Raw genomic sequence first — 17,992 nt, 5'->3', positions numbered from 1 at the left:
GCACCAAGATAAAAATTAAAAGACAAAGATCTAGTCTGAAAGGATGAAAGTTCCAATTTCTTATCAAAAAGCTTCTTTTATATTCAGAAAAATTTATTATCAAGGTACTTTTATTAAAAATTTTATTTTAATAAATATTTCATATTTCTTTTTTCTAACCCTGGTACTAGAGACTAGACCCAGGACTTTGTTTATGCTAGGCAAGCACTCTACTGAGCTACACTCTTTGCCTCATTTCACTTAGATGGGCTAATATTTTCCTTTAACAGCCAGAAGAAAACTCTTAGGAAAGATATATATTTTAAAAGTAATTTGTGGAAAACTAAAACTTTCCAATGCATGACTTGTTGAAAAAGCAACATTTGAAATAAAAGTTATGACAGGAAAAAAGATTACAAATAAGATATATCCAAGAGAACCTCTGTGAAGACTACAATCCTTGCCTCCTGCGCCCCCCACCCCCCAACCTTTATTTAGTTTCTAGGTAAGATCTGCATAGCCTAGTCTGGTCCCCAGGTCAATACATAGGAGAGAAAAACCTCAGCCTCCTGCTGTGCACCCTATTGCTACCTCTGAAGTGCTGGAACTGCACCAATGGGCATACTTGCCTAGCGGGTACATCTGTTTTTAATAAAAGATGCAAACATTCAATTCTAAGAATTCTTTGGCTAACTAGTCTGCCATGAGGTGGCTTGGGCAAGGGAGAGATGTCCACCCACCCTCTCACCACTTCAAGCCAGGTGAGAGAGCAGGAGAGCTGGATTTGCCCCTCACTGGCTACTGCATTGGGTGGTTTAACTAGGGCAGTGCTAGCTAGAAAGCTTGCCCTGGTGGTGCGGGTGAGGGAGAGCTGGTGGGCTGACAGCTACCTCCCAGGCACAGATCCAAGGCTTTGAGTTGGCCCACCCCAAATCTACTCCATCTAGGAATTGCTAGAGTGTGTGAAAAGGCCAGTCTTGCAGATCCAAAGCTGTAGAATCTCCATGACACAGGGCAAAAACTGGATATCCAAGAGGAGTCCCGATAAGAGTTCAGTACTAGCCTAGCCAGGCAGTGGTGGCTCATACCTTTAATCCCAGCACTCGGGAGGCAGAGGCAGGCGGATTTCTGAGTTTGAGGCTAGCCTGGTCTACAGAGTGAGTTCCAGGACAGCCAGGGCTACACAGAGAAACCCTGTCTTGAAAAACCAAAAAAAAACCCAAAAAACAAACCACAAAAATCCCAAAACCAAAACCAAAAAAACCCCCACAAACAAACAAACAAAAACCCAAAACAACAACAAGTCTTACACAGCTAACTTTCAATAAATGCTAGCCATTGTAACAACGTAGTAGTGTTGAAACTAGAAAACATTATAAAATTTATTTAAATTCTCCAGCTACTTATCAGTTTCAACTTAAGATTCCAAAGAAACTTCTAGAAGAACATCACTCCAGTCACTTTATGTGCTCAAGTAACTTCTAATTAGTATGTTACATGAAGGTTCAGGAAAGGCAAAAGCCAAGCCTAACGAGTGTAACTGTACCTCTGAAAGGCAACTTGCTTCAGTTACCTGAACAATAGCCGGGTCCTGAGGCAAAGAACATTGTGGTTTGGGTGGCTCACAAACAGTGAGGTCTTTAATATCACTCCCGCGGAATATAATATATTCAAAGACTTCATCTCGAGGCGGTATTGGACGATCTGTTGGTCTGTCTTCTGTACCGAAGGAACGAACTGGTAAGAAAAGAGAAGACATGAGACGTATGTTTGCTACTCACTATACAAATACCAAGCATCAGTTCTCAAACACCGTTCATAAGAAAGTACTTATTACCATATGGTCAAATATTTTTAAAAGAGTAAAATAGAACACATTTTGCTCAATCAAATCAGCATGTATTCCACTTAAAAGTCTAGTGTCATGAGGTTGTGTTCTCACATTTTACTTCTATTTTTGGTGGCTGTTTGTGGTAAGGTATGAAAATGTCCTTTTTTTCATTGCTATTTATTTTTAGTGTTTTCATTTAGCAAAATAAAGATCTGATCATTTACATCATAGTTCTTGCGGGGAGTGGTGGCAACAATTTTCTAGTATACAAAACCCAAAGTTTAAGTTTTAGGCAAGAATAAACCAGTGAAGGTAACATTTGCCTTTGTGAACAGTAAGTCTTCCAGAAGCTGAGTTTCCACGGGCAAGATTAAAATGACTGTCACCTAAAATAGCTGTGCTCAATTAACTCTCAGTATTTAACACTGAAGATGGAATTAATCAAAGTTAAACTGTGTTTTACATGCAATAAAGTAAGCTAGGTATAAATGAAGAACTCCATTAAATTACTCTCTGAGAATAGTATTCAGAACCTGCATTTGAAAGCTACTCCCAAGTCTCTTATACTAGTTTTATGATTACTATCTTAGAAACTACTGAAAATGTCAGCATCCACATGATGTTCCAAATAAGAAAGCTTGAAAGATCACATACTGTTCATGGCAAAAGTGTATGGAGGTCAGAGATGGATCTGCAGCTAACTTTTCATAAAAGTGATCCACAGCTATATTGAGAATGAATGCTATTTCAGTTTAATAATGTCTTGTTTCCTTATTCTAAAAATTCCTAATACCTATGAGGATGTTTCAAGAAAGACTGGGATAAGACATCGTTATTAGGTTTGCAGAATGCCCTTCTCTAAAATGTAAAGAGATGAAAGTCAAAGGGAAGCTCAAAACACACACACACACACACACACACACACACACACACACACTATAACAAGCACCAGCTCTTGCCTATAATCCCAGCAGTTGAGAGGCTGAGGCAGAAGGATTGCCTATAAATTCTAGGTTGGCCAGGATTATAATGAGACCCTATCTTAGACGACTTAGAAGAACAAAACATCAACAACAAAACCAAACCACAGCAAACATCTAAACAACCAGGCATGGTGGTATACTCCATATTCCTTTAATCTATGTTCAGGGGAGCAGCCTTAAATACAGTGGAGGCCTAGTCTCAAAAATGACAATCATCTGGACAGACTTAGTCTAAACTGTAAGAACAAGGTTAGAATGCTTAGGTAGTATCCTTTGCCCACCCCTCCCTTTAAAGAAAATCTCACTAGCAGACCCAAAAAGGTAGATGGAGGCTAGGGCACAGGTATGTATGCTAATAGACGGATACAGAAGGCTTTAGCTGAGCAGCATGCGCTCTTCAGCCCATCTGTTCGCGGCCAAGTGACATGCCAGTAGGCAGAAAGCATGGTGCATGTCCTCCCCAGCAAAGAAATAAAAGTGAAAAGGTTTAGACTTTGACCTTTAAAAAAAAAGATCTGCTTCATTTGAATTATGTGTATTTGCATATATTTATGGATAAGTATGTGCATATGAGTACAAATGCCCAAGGAGAAGAGCAGGGGGCATCAGATGCCTTGGAGATGAAGTTACAGGTGGTTGTAAACTACCTGACATGGAGTGCAAACACGAGACTTGGGTCCTATGCAGAAGCTGTACTTGCTTTTAACCACTGGGCTGGCTATCTTTCCAGTTCTCACTTCAATCCTTTTTATATGAAAGGATGAAGAATGGAAAACAGAATCTATCTTCATCACCACCACAATGAATAATATCCCAGATCTCACAGCTGCCATTATCTTGCTTTTACAGTGGGTAAGTATAAGGTCCTTCTATAAAGCCAGAGAGCTCAATTAGGCCTCCCTTTAACCTGTATTCAGAAGAATCCAGGGTGAATTACAGAAACAAACAAACAAACAAACAAAAAAACCCCAACAAATCAACAACGAAACCCCAAACTTCTTTCCTTGTTTATAAAGGAAACACATACTAGAGGTGTGTGAGAGAGGAAAAAAAGAAAGAACGGGACAGATAACTGGACTGTTACAGATAAAAAGTTCTAGAATAACAACAACACAGAAATATAAAAACTCAAAACACTTGAGGTCTTACATTTTAACAATAATGCCCCTGGGTCTGTTTGTTACAAGGTAAAACTTTGAGGTTGGATATAATGGTTACCCAGGCACTCTGGAAGCTGAGGCAAGATTGGAAATTTGAGGTCTGTGGAGGTTACACAGTGAGACCGTGCCCCCAAAAGCACCTCCCATTGTCATTCTGTCTTCTAAATACATACTCATCAAGATTTTAACCATACTTTTGCCAAATAGGCAAAACTTTTTGGAAAGATTATCGTTCATGTGATCTATAAATAGCTAATATGCTATGTACAAAGACACTGATGTCTTGTAGGAAAATAGAAAGAAAAGGCTTCATAAGTCCAAAGCTAGTTTTAAGTCTGCATTTCCTCTTCTCCAACATCTTAAAACTGTGCAACTGATCTCACCAGCATAGCTTCCCACTTCAGACTATCAGCTTTTACAAAATGCTGTATGAACTTCCTAAATTAGACCCTGATAAGTCATTGGTGAATACTTTTTAAGGCTCCCTATAGCATACCAGGAAAAACATTAACCTGCCATTCAAATGATAAATGAAGCAGACCTGGACATGGAAGCCAAGAACAATGGGTAAACTAGAACTCAATCCTTATACAGCTGTAGACTCCCCTTATGTATGAGAACAAATTAGAATTAACAGAGCTTGAAAATATGTCAGAGGGAAACCCAGGAAAGCCAGGGGTTTACAATAACTTAACAGAGAGCAGATTAACAGTGAGCATTAACTAGTAGGGGTTTGAACCTTTCCTTCCCCAATTTTAACTTAACTACTCTACACAAAGATACTGGAAGTGGCTATTCCTCTCATATATAATAGACAAAAATGAGGATTAAAGGAAATCACATGAAGATCAAAGAGCAGCTTTGACTGTGCAACATCTGAATTGAGATTCCAAGATGATTCAGGGGTAAAGGGGTGAACTCCCTGGGGCAGAGATACACATGTTACGAAATGAAAAAGAGGGATAAGCAACAAAAGAGTAAAGATCACAGTAAGACTAGTTTCCCAGAGTGATGTGACTTGAGGTTTTATGCGATTTAGCATAGCACATGTAGAACAGGGACAAAGTGGGCTAGGTAAGAGGTGACAGGGTCTTGGACACTGTAGAGATGCAGTCTATCAAAAGGTATCTCAATATGGCTGAATATGAAATGTAGTGACTGCCAGATGATGAGCTTTAGGGAAGTGATCGGATCTTAAGGGCTCTGACATAAACAATGGACGAATCCCTCCATGGATTCACAATATGACAACACAATTGGGAAATCTGAAAAGCAAGTAGGATCTTGTCAGAGGAGAGATCCCTAAGAATATGCCCTGAGAAGAACTATTTTGTTCCTTGCCTCTTCTCTATCTGCTTCCTGTCTACCACGTGATCCTGGTGCTAAGGCATTTGTACTAAAGAGGCCTCAAAGGGGCAAGCTGACCAGACTGAGACCTCTAAATCATCTTCTTTTAAATAAAACAGTTTTGCCAACATCTAACTTTTAAGGAGAAGAGACAAAATTTTAGGTGCTGTTTTATTAAAGGCAGGAAGGTCAGCTCTCTTAAAAAGCTTCAGTATGCTGTCTCCTAGCTTCAAGTACTTACAAAACTATACTAGCACTTTCACTCTAATCCCAGCACTCAGCGGAGACAAGACAGATTTCTCTGAGTTCAAGGACAGAATGGATTATGCAGCAAGTACCCAGCCAGCCAGAACTACACAAACGAAAATTATTTAAAACTAAGTATAAAGTAGAGAACTACAATAAAAATCAACAACCAAAAAAGAAGCAAACACTTTCCTGGTCTAAAGAAATGTTAATTTCCTTGGATCAACATGGAGGTGTAGTACAAAATACACTGTTGAAAGTCCCAACAGCTCAAATAGAAGTTGCACGAAAGCTCACCAATAATATGATTTTTTTTTTTGGAGACAGTATCTACCACTGGTTGGACTTCAGCTTGTGTTGATCCTTCAGGCTCTGCTTCTCCAGTGCTGGAGAGACAGAGAAGACTACCAAGCACACCTAAATAAGATGTTCTCTACACAGAAATGAAAATCAGAATGGTACCAAACTTATTTGAAAATATAAATGCTGGGGGGGGGGGAGGAACAATGTTTAAAAATATATGGGAAGAGGGGCACCTAGAGAGATAGCTTGGTGGTACAATGCTTGCCTAACTTGTGTGAGGTCCTAATCCTATTCCCAGCACTGGGGGAGGGGGTGGAACAAAGAGACAAGAGAGTTAAGGCAAGCTACTACATATGTAGGAATAGTAATAAGACATAGGCAGACATGTACCTCAAGAGTTCACAAAAAAATTTCTCTCCTTTTTTGAAAAAAATTCTGTTAAGCAAATTCTTAGGCATAGAGAAGACAGACAGGTTTTACTCCTCTGTGGCTTATAAAAACTACAAAAATCTTTGAACTTTCTTCCTGAATGTTATACATGACAAGATTCATTTATAACTTCAGGGGACCAAAGATCCCGTGAAATCCACTCAATAACGCCATGTTAAGAATCCATTAGATAGGGCTGGAGACACAGCTCAGTGGTTAAGAGCACTTGTTGCTAGTAAGTTCCTAGCACATGGTGACTCGGGACCATCTATAACTACAGTTCTAGAGGACTCAATACTTTTCTGACTTTAGCACCAGGCACATTTGTGATGTACATACATACATGCAGGTAAAACTGGATTAAGTTGGGGGCTCCAGTGTAATTATTTGAATCATAGCTTTCTAAAATACAGTTCTAAATTAGAAAACCAATTAGTATAATTTACAGATTAAAAGCAAAGGAACTGTAGCTCCGCAGTAGTGGTAGAGCTCAAGGAGAGTGGGCATGACTAGCCAGACAGAAAGAAACTTTAGGTTGATGGAACTGTTGCAAAACCAGATTCCAGTTCTGCTTCCTATTTTACCAAGGTGGGAGGAGTCACAGCTATACACCCCTGCCACCAAGAAGATCCGTGCCACGTCACTCTAAGCCAATAAATCCTTAAAAAAAAAAAAGGAGGGGGGCTGGTGAGATGGCTCAGTGGGTAAAAGCACCCGACTGCTCTTCCGAAGGTCCAGAGTTCAAATCCCAGCAACCACATGGTGGCTCACAACCATCCACAACGAGATCTGGCGCCCTCTTCTGGAGTGTCTGAAGACAGCTACAGTGTACTTATATATAATAAATAAATCTTTAAAAAAAAAAAAGGAAAGAAAAAAGTGGCGATTACTGCTTTCTATACTTAAAAAGAACTTTATGGCATAGAAATTATATACAATAATTTTGTTTAAAAAGAAGAAAGCTGCTGAATAGCATTTAATACAACTTCATTATTGGATATGGTAGTTAATACCTATAAACCCAGCATTCAGGAAGACGCTGATTAAGGCAGGTTCAAAACCAGACTCGTCTGCAGAGCTCCCAGGCAGCCAGGGCTATATTATGAGACCCTTACTTCAAAACATAAAACATATGACAAAAAGGACACATCCACTAATTCCTATTAACCCAAAGTATAACTTAGGAGAGGAATACACTGAGCATGGTTTTCTCAGCATCCAATGTTGTCTATCTTCACTACATTCCATCTGCTCTCAAATGTGTCTAGTTTCTTTACCAGCTTTACTATTTATTTTATTGTCTCTAGAGAACAAGAAAGTAACCAGTTATATAAATGAAGAAGGAACTTGCTGGTCTGAACAAACTGGGCTAACTGTACTGGCTAGTTTTGTGTGTCAACTTGACACAGGCTGGAGTTATCACAAAGAAAGGAGCTTCAGTTGGGGAAATGCCTCCACGAGATCCAGCTGTAAGGCATCAATTAGTGATCAAGCGGGGAGGTCCCCTTGTGGGTGGTGCCATCTCTGGGCTGGTAGTCTTGGTTCTATAAGAGAGCAGGCTGAGCAAGCTAGGAGAGGCAAGCCAGTAAAGAACATCCATCCATGGCTTCTGCATCAGCTCCTGCTTTCTGACCTGCTTGAGTTCCAGTCCTGACTTCTTTGGTGATGAACAGCAGTATGGAAGTGTAAACTGAATAAACCCTTTCCTCCCCAACTTGCTTCTTGGTCATGATATTTGTGCAGGAATAGAAACCCTGATTAAGACACTAACCCTTTAGTTTTTAGCTCTATTGACATTCCTCAATTACTTCACAGTATTTTAGTTTCCTCTGCATCTGCCAATGCCAATTCAGAGCCTTTTGGGGGCCTTTTAGGGGTACAGATCAGGTTACTTCTCGGCTTTACCTTCTACCTACTTAGTTTACAGGCTCAATTCTACTAAGAATTTGTTCTTTAAACTCATTTACTTGCTGTTTGTCCTCTAAAACTTTGTTAATACTAATACTGTACTCTAATCTACTTGGTCTTATCTGGATTTATGGCTTTAAAAAAAAGAGATTTATTTATTTATTTTATGTATATGAATACGCCATTGCTCTCTTCAGACACACCAGAAGAGGCATCAGATCCCATTACAGATGGTTGTGAGCCACCATGTGGGTGCTGGGAATTGAACTCAGACCTCTGCAAGAGCAGTCAGTGCTCTTAACCACTGAGCCACCTCTCCAGCCCTTAATTATAGCTTTAAAAGAGCACATCTTGTGCATTTTTTTATAAGAATTTACAGGAAGGAAAAGTTAAAAAACAAACAAACAAAAAAACAAGTCTAATTTGATGTCCTTCCCCAGCAGTCTACATTTTTTACCTTGACTCTTGTTCATTTTGTTTTGTGTTGCTTGAGACAGGGTCTCTCTAAGTAGTTGTGGAACTTGCTATGTAGATCAGGCTGGCCTTGAATTCAGAAATCTGCCTGCCTCAGCCCTCCCCAGTGCTGAGATTACTGACGTTTGCCACACCTGCCCTTATTTGACTATGTAACTCAGTTGGGCATTCTTTCTTGTGGTTGGTACTATATTTTAATCTCCCAATGATACAACCAAAGAAACTAGAAGTGCAATTAGAGAAGAAAACAATAGGGAGAGCTGAAAGGATCAAAGTGCTCAGGTACAAGGGGTGGAGGTATGGCTTGTCCTTACTGACCAGCAGACATGTTATGTGTGTATACACGTGTGCTACACACTGCACAAAGTCAGAGAACAACCTGCAGAAGCTGGCTCTCTCTCCTTCATTCACACGGATCCCAGGTTATACAGATTGATTTAGGTCATCTGGCGAGTGCCTTAAAGTACTGACCCACCTCACTGGCTCTACTGTTTACTCTTAAGCTGATACATAAGAACTTATACATATCAATGGGGTACCATGTGCTGTTTTGTTACACGGATCCTAATTGAGTAATGTTTAAGTCAGATTAAATATAGCAACCTTTTCACTTTTATTTCTTTATTGTCAAACTTCCAAAATCCTTGTTTCCAGTCTTTTGAAATTTATAGCACATTACTATTACCTACTGCACGTTGCCTGCTATTCTTCACTGAGTTAAAGATTTATTTATTTATTTTATGTGTATGACTGCACCATTGCTCTCTTCAGATACACCAGAAGAGGGCATCAGATCCCATTACAGATGGTTGTGAGCCACCATGTGGTTGCTGGGGATTGAACTCAGGACCTCTAGAAGAGCAGTCAGTGCTCTTAACTGCTGAGCCATCTCACCAGTCCCTCTTTGCCTAGTTAAAAAGAAATCAAGTTAGCAGAATGAAAGTAAAACTGGGGTACAAATGTTGAAGGTCTGAAGAAAAGAGCAGGAACACAGGAGCCTCACAAAAAAGAGTAGGGAATGGAAATACAGCATGACTCCTGCAAAACTGCTAAGACGGCTGAGGTGTGTGAATCCAAGTAAATGCAGAGTGAAGATGGTTATATAACGAGAGCTGTGACTTCTGCAAGCTTGTATGTACAAGAGTAAGTACAATAGAGGTGTAGGGGGTGTGGAATGAGGAGGGTACAATTCTCTGACTGGAATGACTGATCTTGGAACGTAAACAGGACAAAGACAGTGAAGTGATGAGTGAGAATGAGGTGCACTGAAAGACTGTCAGACCAAGACCGTAGTAAAGAAGAGCCTAACAGATTATAAAAGTCGGGGTTTTAGCCACTAAGTACTTAAAAATGCTTTGCTATTTCATTAAGTAATTTATTACTTTTTATGCAACACTTCATGTAATTATCAGGATGAGTAAAAGGTAGGCATTACATTCCCACGGACAAGATAAAAGATGTTAAAACCCTTGTCCATGGTCAAGGAGTATTCTGTATGACAATCAACCTGTTGGGTCACATGCTCTTCCAGAAACACAAAAATTAAAATAGCCTGACCAACTCACACTTTATCTACACAACTTGTTAATATGATCATGTTTCAAAATAGCTTAAGTATTACTCTATAGTATTATGAAAGAAAATAAGGGCAAAGTGTTCCTGGAGAAGAATTAAATTCAAGTTAAACTACCTGTACTTACTGCTGTTATTACTGCAGCACTGAATTAAATACAGCTCTCACTGTTACTGGGTCAATAATGTTTCTTTGCTCTCATTTTTCTCCTCTATTATTTTCTTCTGGTATACACTGTTTTTTTCAGTATTATCATATAGAAAGTCATGGCTCATCTTATCCATCTTGCAAGAAAAACAGCACCCAAGTTCAAACTCTTAGAAGTACCCCATATTTCTGTAGCTTACATAGCAACAACAAAAATGCTTTGAAGCCTTAGTTCAGACAACTTCACTATAATAGGGCAAACAAAAGAAATCTGGGCTTTAAATTTAATGAGATCTTTGCTGTTTGAGGTAGCAATTTTGTGAGTTATTAGATTTAGATTCCCATCATGCAAGTTGCTGCCAGTATGGCAATGCATGCCTTTATCTCAGCACCAGTGAGGCAGAGGAAGGTAGATATCATGAACTTGAAGCTAGCCTCACAGAAAAAGAGCCAGTCTCAAAAGGTCAGTAAAATACCTCGTAGGAACTTTTGATGCTTTCCTGATCACACCACTGGGACAGTGGTTTATGACTATGGGACAAATGAACAACCAGGAGGATAAGCTAACCCAGTTGACAAGAAGATGAAAGACTCTTTTAACAGTTTACTACTTTTGTATCTGACACAAATTCCCTGAAGTTTAAGGGCAACTCATTTAAAAGCTATCGACTTGCCATTCTTTTTCCATCTTTTCCCTCTGCAATGGCAACCTGAATGATTCTCTAGGACAGCTAACTAAACATACAAAATTTTTTCATTTATGCATGAATTTCTCTCATTTTAGCACAGCGGACTTATTAAATGCATTCATCCACATGTGAAGGGCAAACATACCAGAACTATTCCACAAATTTGTGCCTATCCCTTACTTATCATTTTAATATCCGGAAACTTAAGTCACAGAGCAAGAGTTTACCTTCCTAACAATGTCTATTTTGTTATAAAACTACGTCTTTTACATACCCACTCGTAGAAGAAATCCACCAACACTCTCATTTAGGGGATCATATGTTCAATTAAAAAAAAATTATCGGAGACTTCTCAGCCTGGAAGTGAATGTGAAGCAAATATGGTAGCGGCGGCGGCAGGGCTTATGCTGAGGACATGGGCAGCAGTGACAGCCCTGCTGAGCCCCACAGCACCCACAGCGTTCGCTGTCAGACACGCATCCAAGAAGACAGGTGGCAGCTCTAAGAACCTTGGTGGGAAATCACAAGGCAAACACTACGGTATCAAGAAAATGGAAGGTCACTACGTTCACGCTGGCAACATCCTTGGCACTCAGCGTCAGTCTAGATGGCACCCAGGAACCCATGTGGGACTTGGGAGGAACAAGTGCCTGTATGCCCTGGAGGAGGCGTGCCCAATCCCAAAATCTCTGTGGATCTGGTCACTAGTCTGCCCAAGGGTGCTGTGCTCTACAAGACTTTTGTCCACGTGGTCCCTGCCAAACCTGAGGGAACCTTCAAACTAGTAGACATGCTTTGAAGTCCTGTTGAGAGCATTGGATGGAGCCTGGAGCCCAGGTCACAAGAACAAGAGATTATGGAAGTCAAGGGTCAGGGTGAGGACAAGATCTCCACATAAGAGGCTGGAGAGATGGCTCAGTGGTTAAGAGCACCGACTGCTCTTCCAGAGGTTCTGAGTTAAATTTCCAAGTGGCTCACAACCATCTGTAATGGGATGCCCTCTTCTTGTGTGTCTGAAGACAGCAACAGTGCACTCATATACACAAAATAAATAAATATTTTAAAAAAGAAAAAAAAGTATGTGTATCGACGCTTTGCCTGCATGTATGTATGTTATGTGTACCACACATAAGCAGCCCCTTGGAGGCCAGAAGATGGAGTCAGATCCCCAGCGTCTGGAGTTACAGATGGCTGTGAACTGCCATGTGAGTGCTGAAATACGAGCCCAGGTCCTTTGGAAGAACAGCCAGTGCTCCTACCCTCAGAACCATCTCTCTAGTCCCAAACATTTTAATTTTAAAAGAATAACACAGGACTACAAACTGGAGGAGCTGCTAAAAGCAGCTGCTGAAAACACCATGGCCCAAATTATCTACAAACACACTTAAAAAGCAACTGTCAATGTCATTTCAGATTGCCCTTTAAGACTTCCTGACATTTAGTTAGGTTGTTAGGATCAAAGGCCATGAAACTTATCTGGGTTTCACCTTCTAGAAGGTAGTAGCAGAACACAAGGGAACCCAACCATTACCAATCCAGATTAGGCTTTCACCTTCTTATTAGTGTGGGCGGATTCAATTTATTACCCAAACTGGAACATTAAAAGAGCAATGCTTTTAATAATGACATTAAAACAAGCATAAATGAATTCTATACCATACAAATGTTAACTAGCCAAAATATCAAAAGAATTATATAGGTCCAGGTATATGTAAACTATATGTCATAGCCATGTAAAAGACTTAAATCATAATACAAACCATAAAAGCCAAGTGAATCTTTTACTTAAGTTAAAGATCTAAATATTCTATGCCATATACAAAACCAGTTTTAGAAGCATTATAGACCTAAATGTGAAAAACCAAAATAAAAATCATTCTAAAAAGATAAAAGTATTTCTACAGTATTGAATTAGAAAAAGTAGGTTATTAACAGGAATAAAGAAAAAGAAAAAAAAAAAAACCACACCACCCACCTAGCCCTCAAAGAAAAGCCTAATAAACATGCGAAAATTAAAATAAAGATCTATCTACAATAAGAAACCACTACATAGGAAAAGACGTTGCAATAAATACATCCAAAGGATGTGTTATTAGAACTCAAAACTCCAGAAAATGATGTGGGAAAGTGAGTGATAACTTCCAAGGCACTTAAGTAAAGATGAACATCATATGGCTTAGATAAGGAAATACCTCCAAAACTCATTAGCTGACAGAGAACTAGGGCCTAAAACCACATTCACGAGACTGAAGTAGTTAAGAGCACATCTGACTTTCAGCACCCACACTAGGTGGCTCAGAACGACCTGTAACTCCTGCTCCAGAAGTATCCACACCTCTGCTCTCTGTGGGCACCTGTACTCAAGTGAACATACCTTCTTCCACGCACACCCAATTAATAACAAAAATAAATAAAAAATACACTGAACTCCCTACCCAGCAAACTGGTGAGAATTAAAATATATGGCATGTATGGCATTTAGTATTATGGCTGGTGAGACATATGGAACAACTAGAATTCTTGCTGTTGAAAATACACATGCACAATCACCTACTAGAGAAAATTACTTTGCATTACTTAGTAAAGACATATTTTCCCTATATTCCTACAACTCAAATTCTAAGTATGTGCTTCCCCAGAAAATTATTTCAACACATCAGTGCATTCAAACATTAATTTTCCTAAAAGCATTGTTCTCAATAGCCCCAAACTGTAAACAAGCTAAGAATACACACGCTATATATATATATATATGTGTGTGTATATATATATATATATATATATATATATATATGTGTGTGTGTGTGTGTGTGTGTGTGTGTATGTATGTATATATAAAATCTATATATACAAAGTTCAAACTGTTGCGCTCTTAACAGCTGAAGCATTTCTCCAACTCTTTGGGGCTGGGGAATGGCTCAGGGTTAAGAGCAGTAGTTGCTCTTTCAGTACTCACTATCACTTGTAATTCTAGTCCCAGAGAATCTGAGGCCCTTTCCAGGCCTCAATGGGTCAGACATGTGTGGTGCACAGACATACATGCAAACAAAACATGCATACACATAAAATAAAAATAAAGGTAAAAAAAAAAGTTATTTTGTGTGCATTTGTGCAGGTCAGAGAACAATTTGCTGTAGTTGGTTCTCTTTCCACCATATGGATCCTAAGAATTGACACCTAAGGCAGACACCTTATAGGCTTTAGTCATCTCTCTAGTCCCCAACTTCTAATTTTGAAAGATGAAGTGTTAAGTACTGGACATTAAGGAGAAAAAAGTATATATCGATACATGGATTAAATAACATTATAAATATAAATTAAATGCTCATAATTTATTATGAACTAATAAGATGCCCAAAATTTTACTCTAATAAAACATTTTCTTGGAAGAGACACATTTTTTAAAACTTTGGGTCACAATTTTTTTGAAGGTTAAGATATAAAAGGATAGGTTTACAGTTAACATTTAATATATTCAAAATCTTTAAAAGTGGGCTGTGATGGCAAGTCTGTAATCATGGAGATGGAAGCAGTGTAACATTCAAGGCCTAAGAAGGGCACACAGTGAGACCCCTACCTCAAAAAGCCCAGAAGGCTGGGCATGGGTTTACACCTCTAGTACCAGTACTTGGAGGGCAGAGGCAAAAGGACCATTGACAATTTAAGGTCAGTTTGAGTTATATAGTGAGTTCTAGGACTGCCTGCGTTACTGGCAAACCAAATGACCAACAGGCCAACCCAGGGGAAACAGAAGAAAAAAGAAATCTCAAAAATATGCTGGCTTAGCTTTTAAAGAGCATAAACTACTCTTCCACCAGAGGACCTGAATTTGATGACAGGTGGTTCTCCAGCTGGTGTGTGTGTGTGTGTGTGTGTGTCTGTGTGTATCTGACACCTATGGCTTCTGCCAATACCAGTACTCACATGCACTTAGCACCACACAGACCACATATAAGTAAAAAATATTTTTTAAAAAGTTATTAAGTCTGGCTCATGCCTTACAATCCTAGCACATAGGTGGTGGCTAGAGGACTAGGAATTCAAATTAGAAGCTGGCAGATCAGTATATCAAAGTCATCCTTGATGAAAGCCAGCCCAAGTTACATGAGTCCATGCAAAGAATAATCCCCAAACCTCTACAAAAACACGTCAGCGAGAAATACTGTTCTCAACCAGTGTGTAGAACACCTGGTGAGAGCACCAAGAACCTTAGAGAGCTTTACCCCACCCTTTAATAAAGTCATTAAAACTAACACCATCAAGCTGTTTCAGGACATCACAGTCAACTCTCATTTGTTGTTGAGGCAGTGTCTCACTGGGAAGTTTTGGAACTCTCTAAATTGATGAGGGCTGCCTGGAACTCAGACCCAGCTGTCACTAACCTCCTGAAAGCCGGCAAAAGGCCCGTACCACCAAGCCCAGCTTCACACTATTAGTCAAGGCTTCAGGAATTACTAAGGAGAATCATACATCCTTAAGTATAGTGAACAGCTACAAAGATGAAAGCAGGTTCTTTAACAGGCAATGTGTTACAAACTCCACAAGGTAAAGAGAAAGTTACGGGGTAGTCCCTGAGTCTCAGTTTTGGCCTTTTTTGAGAGGGTTTCATGTGTACCAGGCAGAACTTGAATGCCTGACCTCCTGCTTCGACCTCCCTGGTGGAATCACAGGCATGCACCACCCACACTCGGTTTTTCTCACTGGGGAGCCAACCGGGTTTTATGCATTTAAGCAAGCACTCTAGTCGACTGAGATGACCTCCTAGCTGTATTGCTTTAGCAGCCCTGATTTAGCATATGGGGGACTACAGGAGAGTGTCACAGCGCCAGGCCTCATACTGCTCTTTAAAAAGCAGACTCCTTGACTTTTCAGTATTTGATTCAAGGATTTTTTTTTTAAAGTAAATTGCCAAAAGTTACGTAAGTATCACAATGCAACTGTGGAAACCATCACCCTACTCTTTTATAGTGTCCCTTTTTTTTTGTTTGTTTTTTTTTTTTGGTTTTTCGAGACAGGGTTTCTCTGTATAGCCCTGGCTGTCCTGGCACTCGCTTTGTAGACCAGGCTGGCCTCGAACTCAGAAATCCGCCAGTCTCTGCCTCCCGAGTGCTGGGATTAAAGGCGTGCGCCACCACGCCCAGCTTTAGTGTCCCTTTTTTAAGCTTTGTTTTTGTGGTTCTGGGGAGGGAACCCAGATCTCCCACTTGCTAGGAAAGAGCTGTCAATCAAGCCACACCCCTACTCCCTATTAGGTAGAATTCAGGAAAGGTCGATTTGGCCCCAAACTGAAACTGTTAAAAGAAACATCTATAAAAAATGCTTTTAGATTTAGAATCTTGCTATCCCTAGGACCTTTTTCCCTAGCATACTTAGCTCTTAACAATTCTACTAGGTGTGGTGGGAAAATAGACCTCCCTGGTATCAGAAACTGTTATAAGACTTCCCCTAAGATCAGAAACTCAAGTCTATTTTCTTTGTGCCTTCCTGGCACTAGCACGCGTGGACGGAAACAAAACCCACAAACTGACTGTATCGACTGTACAGACTATGGGGTTGGGGTAAGTAGGGGGGATCCCCTTCCACACAACTTCCTCTCCCCAAGTACAGCGGAGTCAGTCAGCGCCCCGATAGTACTCGCTCTGAACTGTGTACAAGAGTCCCGGATCATCAAAACTTGAACTTTCCTTTCTACCAGGGTTCCAGAAAATTGGCCCGTGGGGACAAGCAAGCAAGCATTTTAACGCGCACCCTTCGGTTGCATAAGAATTCCGGCATAACAGGTAACAATCACAGAGGAGACAAACGGGATGTGATCGACTGGACGGTACCAAACGGCCTTTCGAGATCACAAGTCTGCGGCGCAAACCCAAAGTTTGGAGCACACTCCTTAGGAGTTCACTCGACAACCGTCGCCACCGACCCAGACGAAGAACGCTGAGAAAATGGGTGCCCGAGGAATCAACACATCCGCATTCATCTCGAGGTAGGCGTCAAGATTCTTCGACTCCTCCGGCTTTGTTCCGCGCTTCCGAAGACAGAACGACCGAATTTCGGTCTTGGAAGCCACGAACCTGGGTGTGTTCTCAGGCTGGTTCCCGGGACTTTAGCATCGCCCCGCCCCGGGCGCCGCGCACTCGTTCCCCGGATGGAAGGCGCGGAGCTTCGGGGGAAAGGAAGCAGCCCGGGGAGCCCGGGGAGGCCGCAGCCCGGCCCTTGTCGCTTGGGGGCCCGGAGGGAGCGAGGCCCGTGAGGACCGCAGAGGGAGAAGAGCGCGAGGGCGGCGGGGCGCTCTGCCCGCGCCCCCCAAAACCCCGAGGCCCGCCCCGCCGTACCTTTGGCGAGGGCTACCGTGGAGTTCTCGGTGTCGATGGTGTAGAGGATGCCCTCGTAGCGGATCTCCGCCTTGGAGATGAGGCTGATCTTGCTGCCGATGTAAGGGGTGCCCCCGCTCATGGCGCCGCCGCCGTCGCCCGCCGCTCGCACTCAGTCAGATCCCGCGCTGCGCCCGCCGCTCCGCCCGCCCGCCCGCTCGCTCGCTCCGTCGGCGCCTCACAGCAGCCGCCTCAGAACCAACATGGCGGCCGCGCCGGCTCCGCTTACCCTCCCCCAGCCTCCCGCCCTCAAACCGCGGCGCGGCGGCGGCGGCGGCGGCAGCAGCGGCGGCGGCGCAGGGCATGCCGGGAGGGCGAGGCGGCGTGCTTTCTCGCGAGACTCGCCGAGCTCACGGACGGTCCCTGGCTCTTTCCGCGGCGGCCCAGAGCGCTTAGTTCGCGCTCCCGACGTGGAAGATTTTCACGGCACCTAGACGTCGCGGGAAGACTAGACGAGGGCCCATCCCGCCTGATGATGCTGACTGCGGCCTCTGCCATTTCTAGGCGGACTGTACTTTGGTACAAGCCCAGAGTCTTTGTAAGCGGTCGCCT

The 17,992-nt window shown here is 41.7% G+C and overlaps 1 protein-coding gene and 1 pseudogene across 8 annotated transcripts in view; one reads left to right on the top strand and one right to left on the bottom strand.

The window, feature by feature from the left end:
* Lsm14a (LSM14A mRNA processing body assembly factor) overlaps nucleotides 1-17,664 on the bottom strand; it is a 46,835-nt gene extending 29,171 nt beyond the window's left edge. For 7 of the 8 annotated variants that reach the window (XM_021167867.3, XM_021167868.3, XM_029479449.2 and 4 more), the window contains exons 1-2: nucleotides 17,402-17,664; nucleotides 1,553-1,716 (exon numbers count right to left, since the gene is read on the bottom strand). In XM_021167867.3, coding sequence (XP_021023526.1) covers nucleotides 1,553-1,716; nucleotides 17,402-17,522 — 285 coding nt within the window. In that variant the 5' untranslated portion in view covers nucleotides 17,523-17,664. Of the gene's footprint in view, nucleotides 1-1,552; nucleotides 1,717-16,817; nucleotides 17,174-17,401 lie in introns of those variants that run through there. The other variant, XM_029479450.2, reaches the window with a different exon arrangement.
* Nucleotides 11,450-11,868, top strand: LOC110298549 (large ribosomal subunit protein bL27m pseudogene; annotated as a pseudogene).
* Nucleotides 17,665-17,992: the final 328 nt, after the last annotated feature.

Source organism: Mus caroli, unplaced genomic scaffold (genome assembly GCF_978045245.1).
Source record: "Mus caroli unplaced genomic scaffold, Mus_caroli_1 scaffold_8, whole genome shotgun sequence".
NCBI classification, from domain to species: Eukaryota; Metazoa; Chordata; class Mammalia; order Rodentia; family Muridae; genus Mus; species Mus caroli.
The sequence above is the reverse complement of the archived record's forward strand: the minus strand, read 5'-3'. Positions and strand labels throughout refer to the sequence as shown.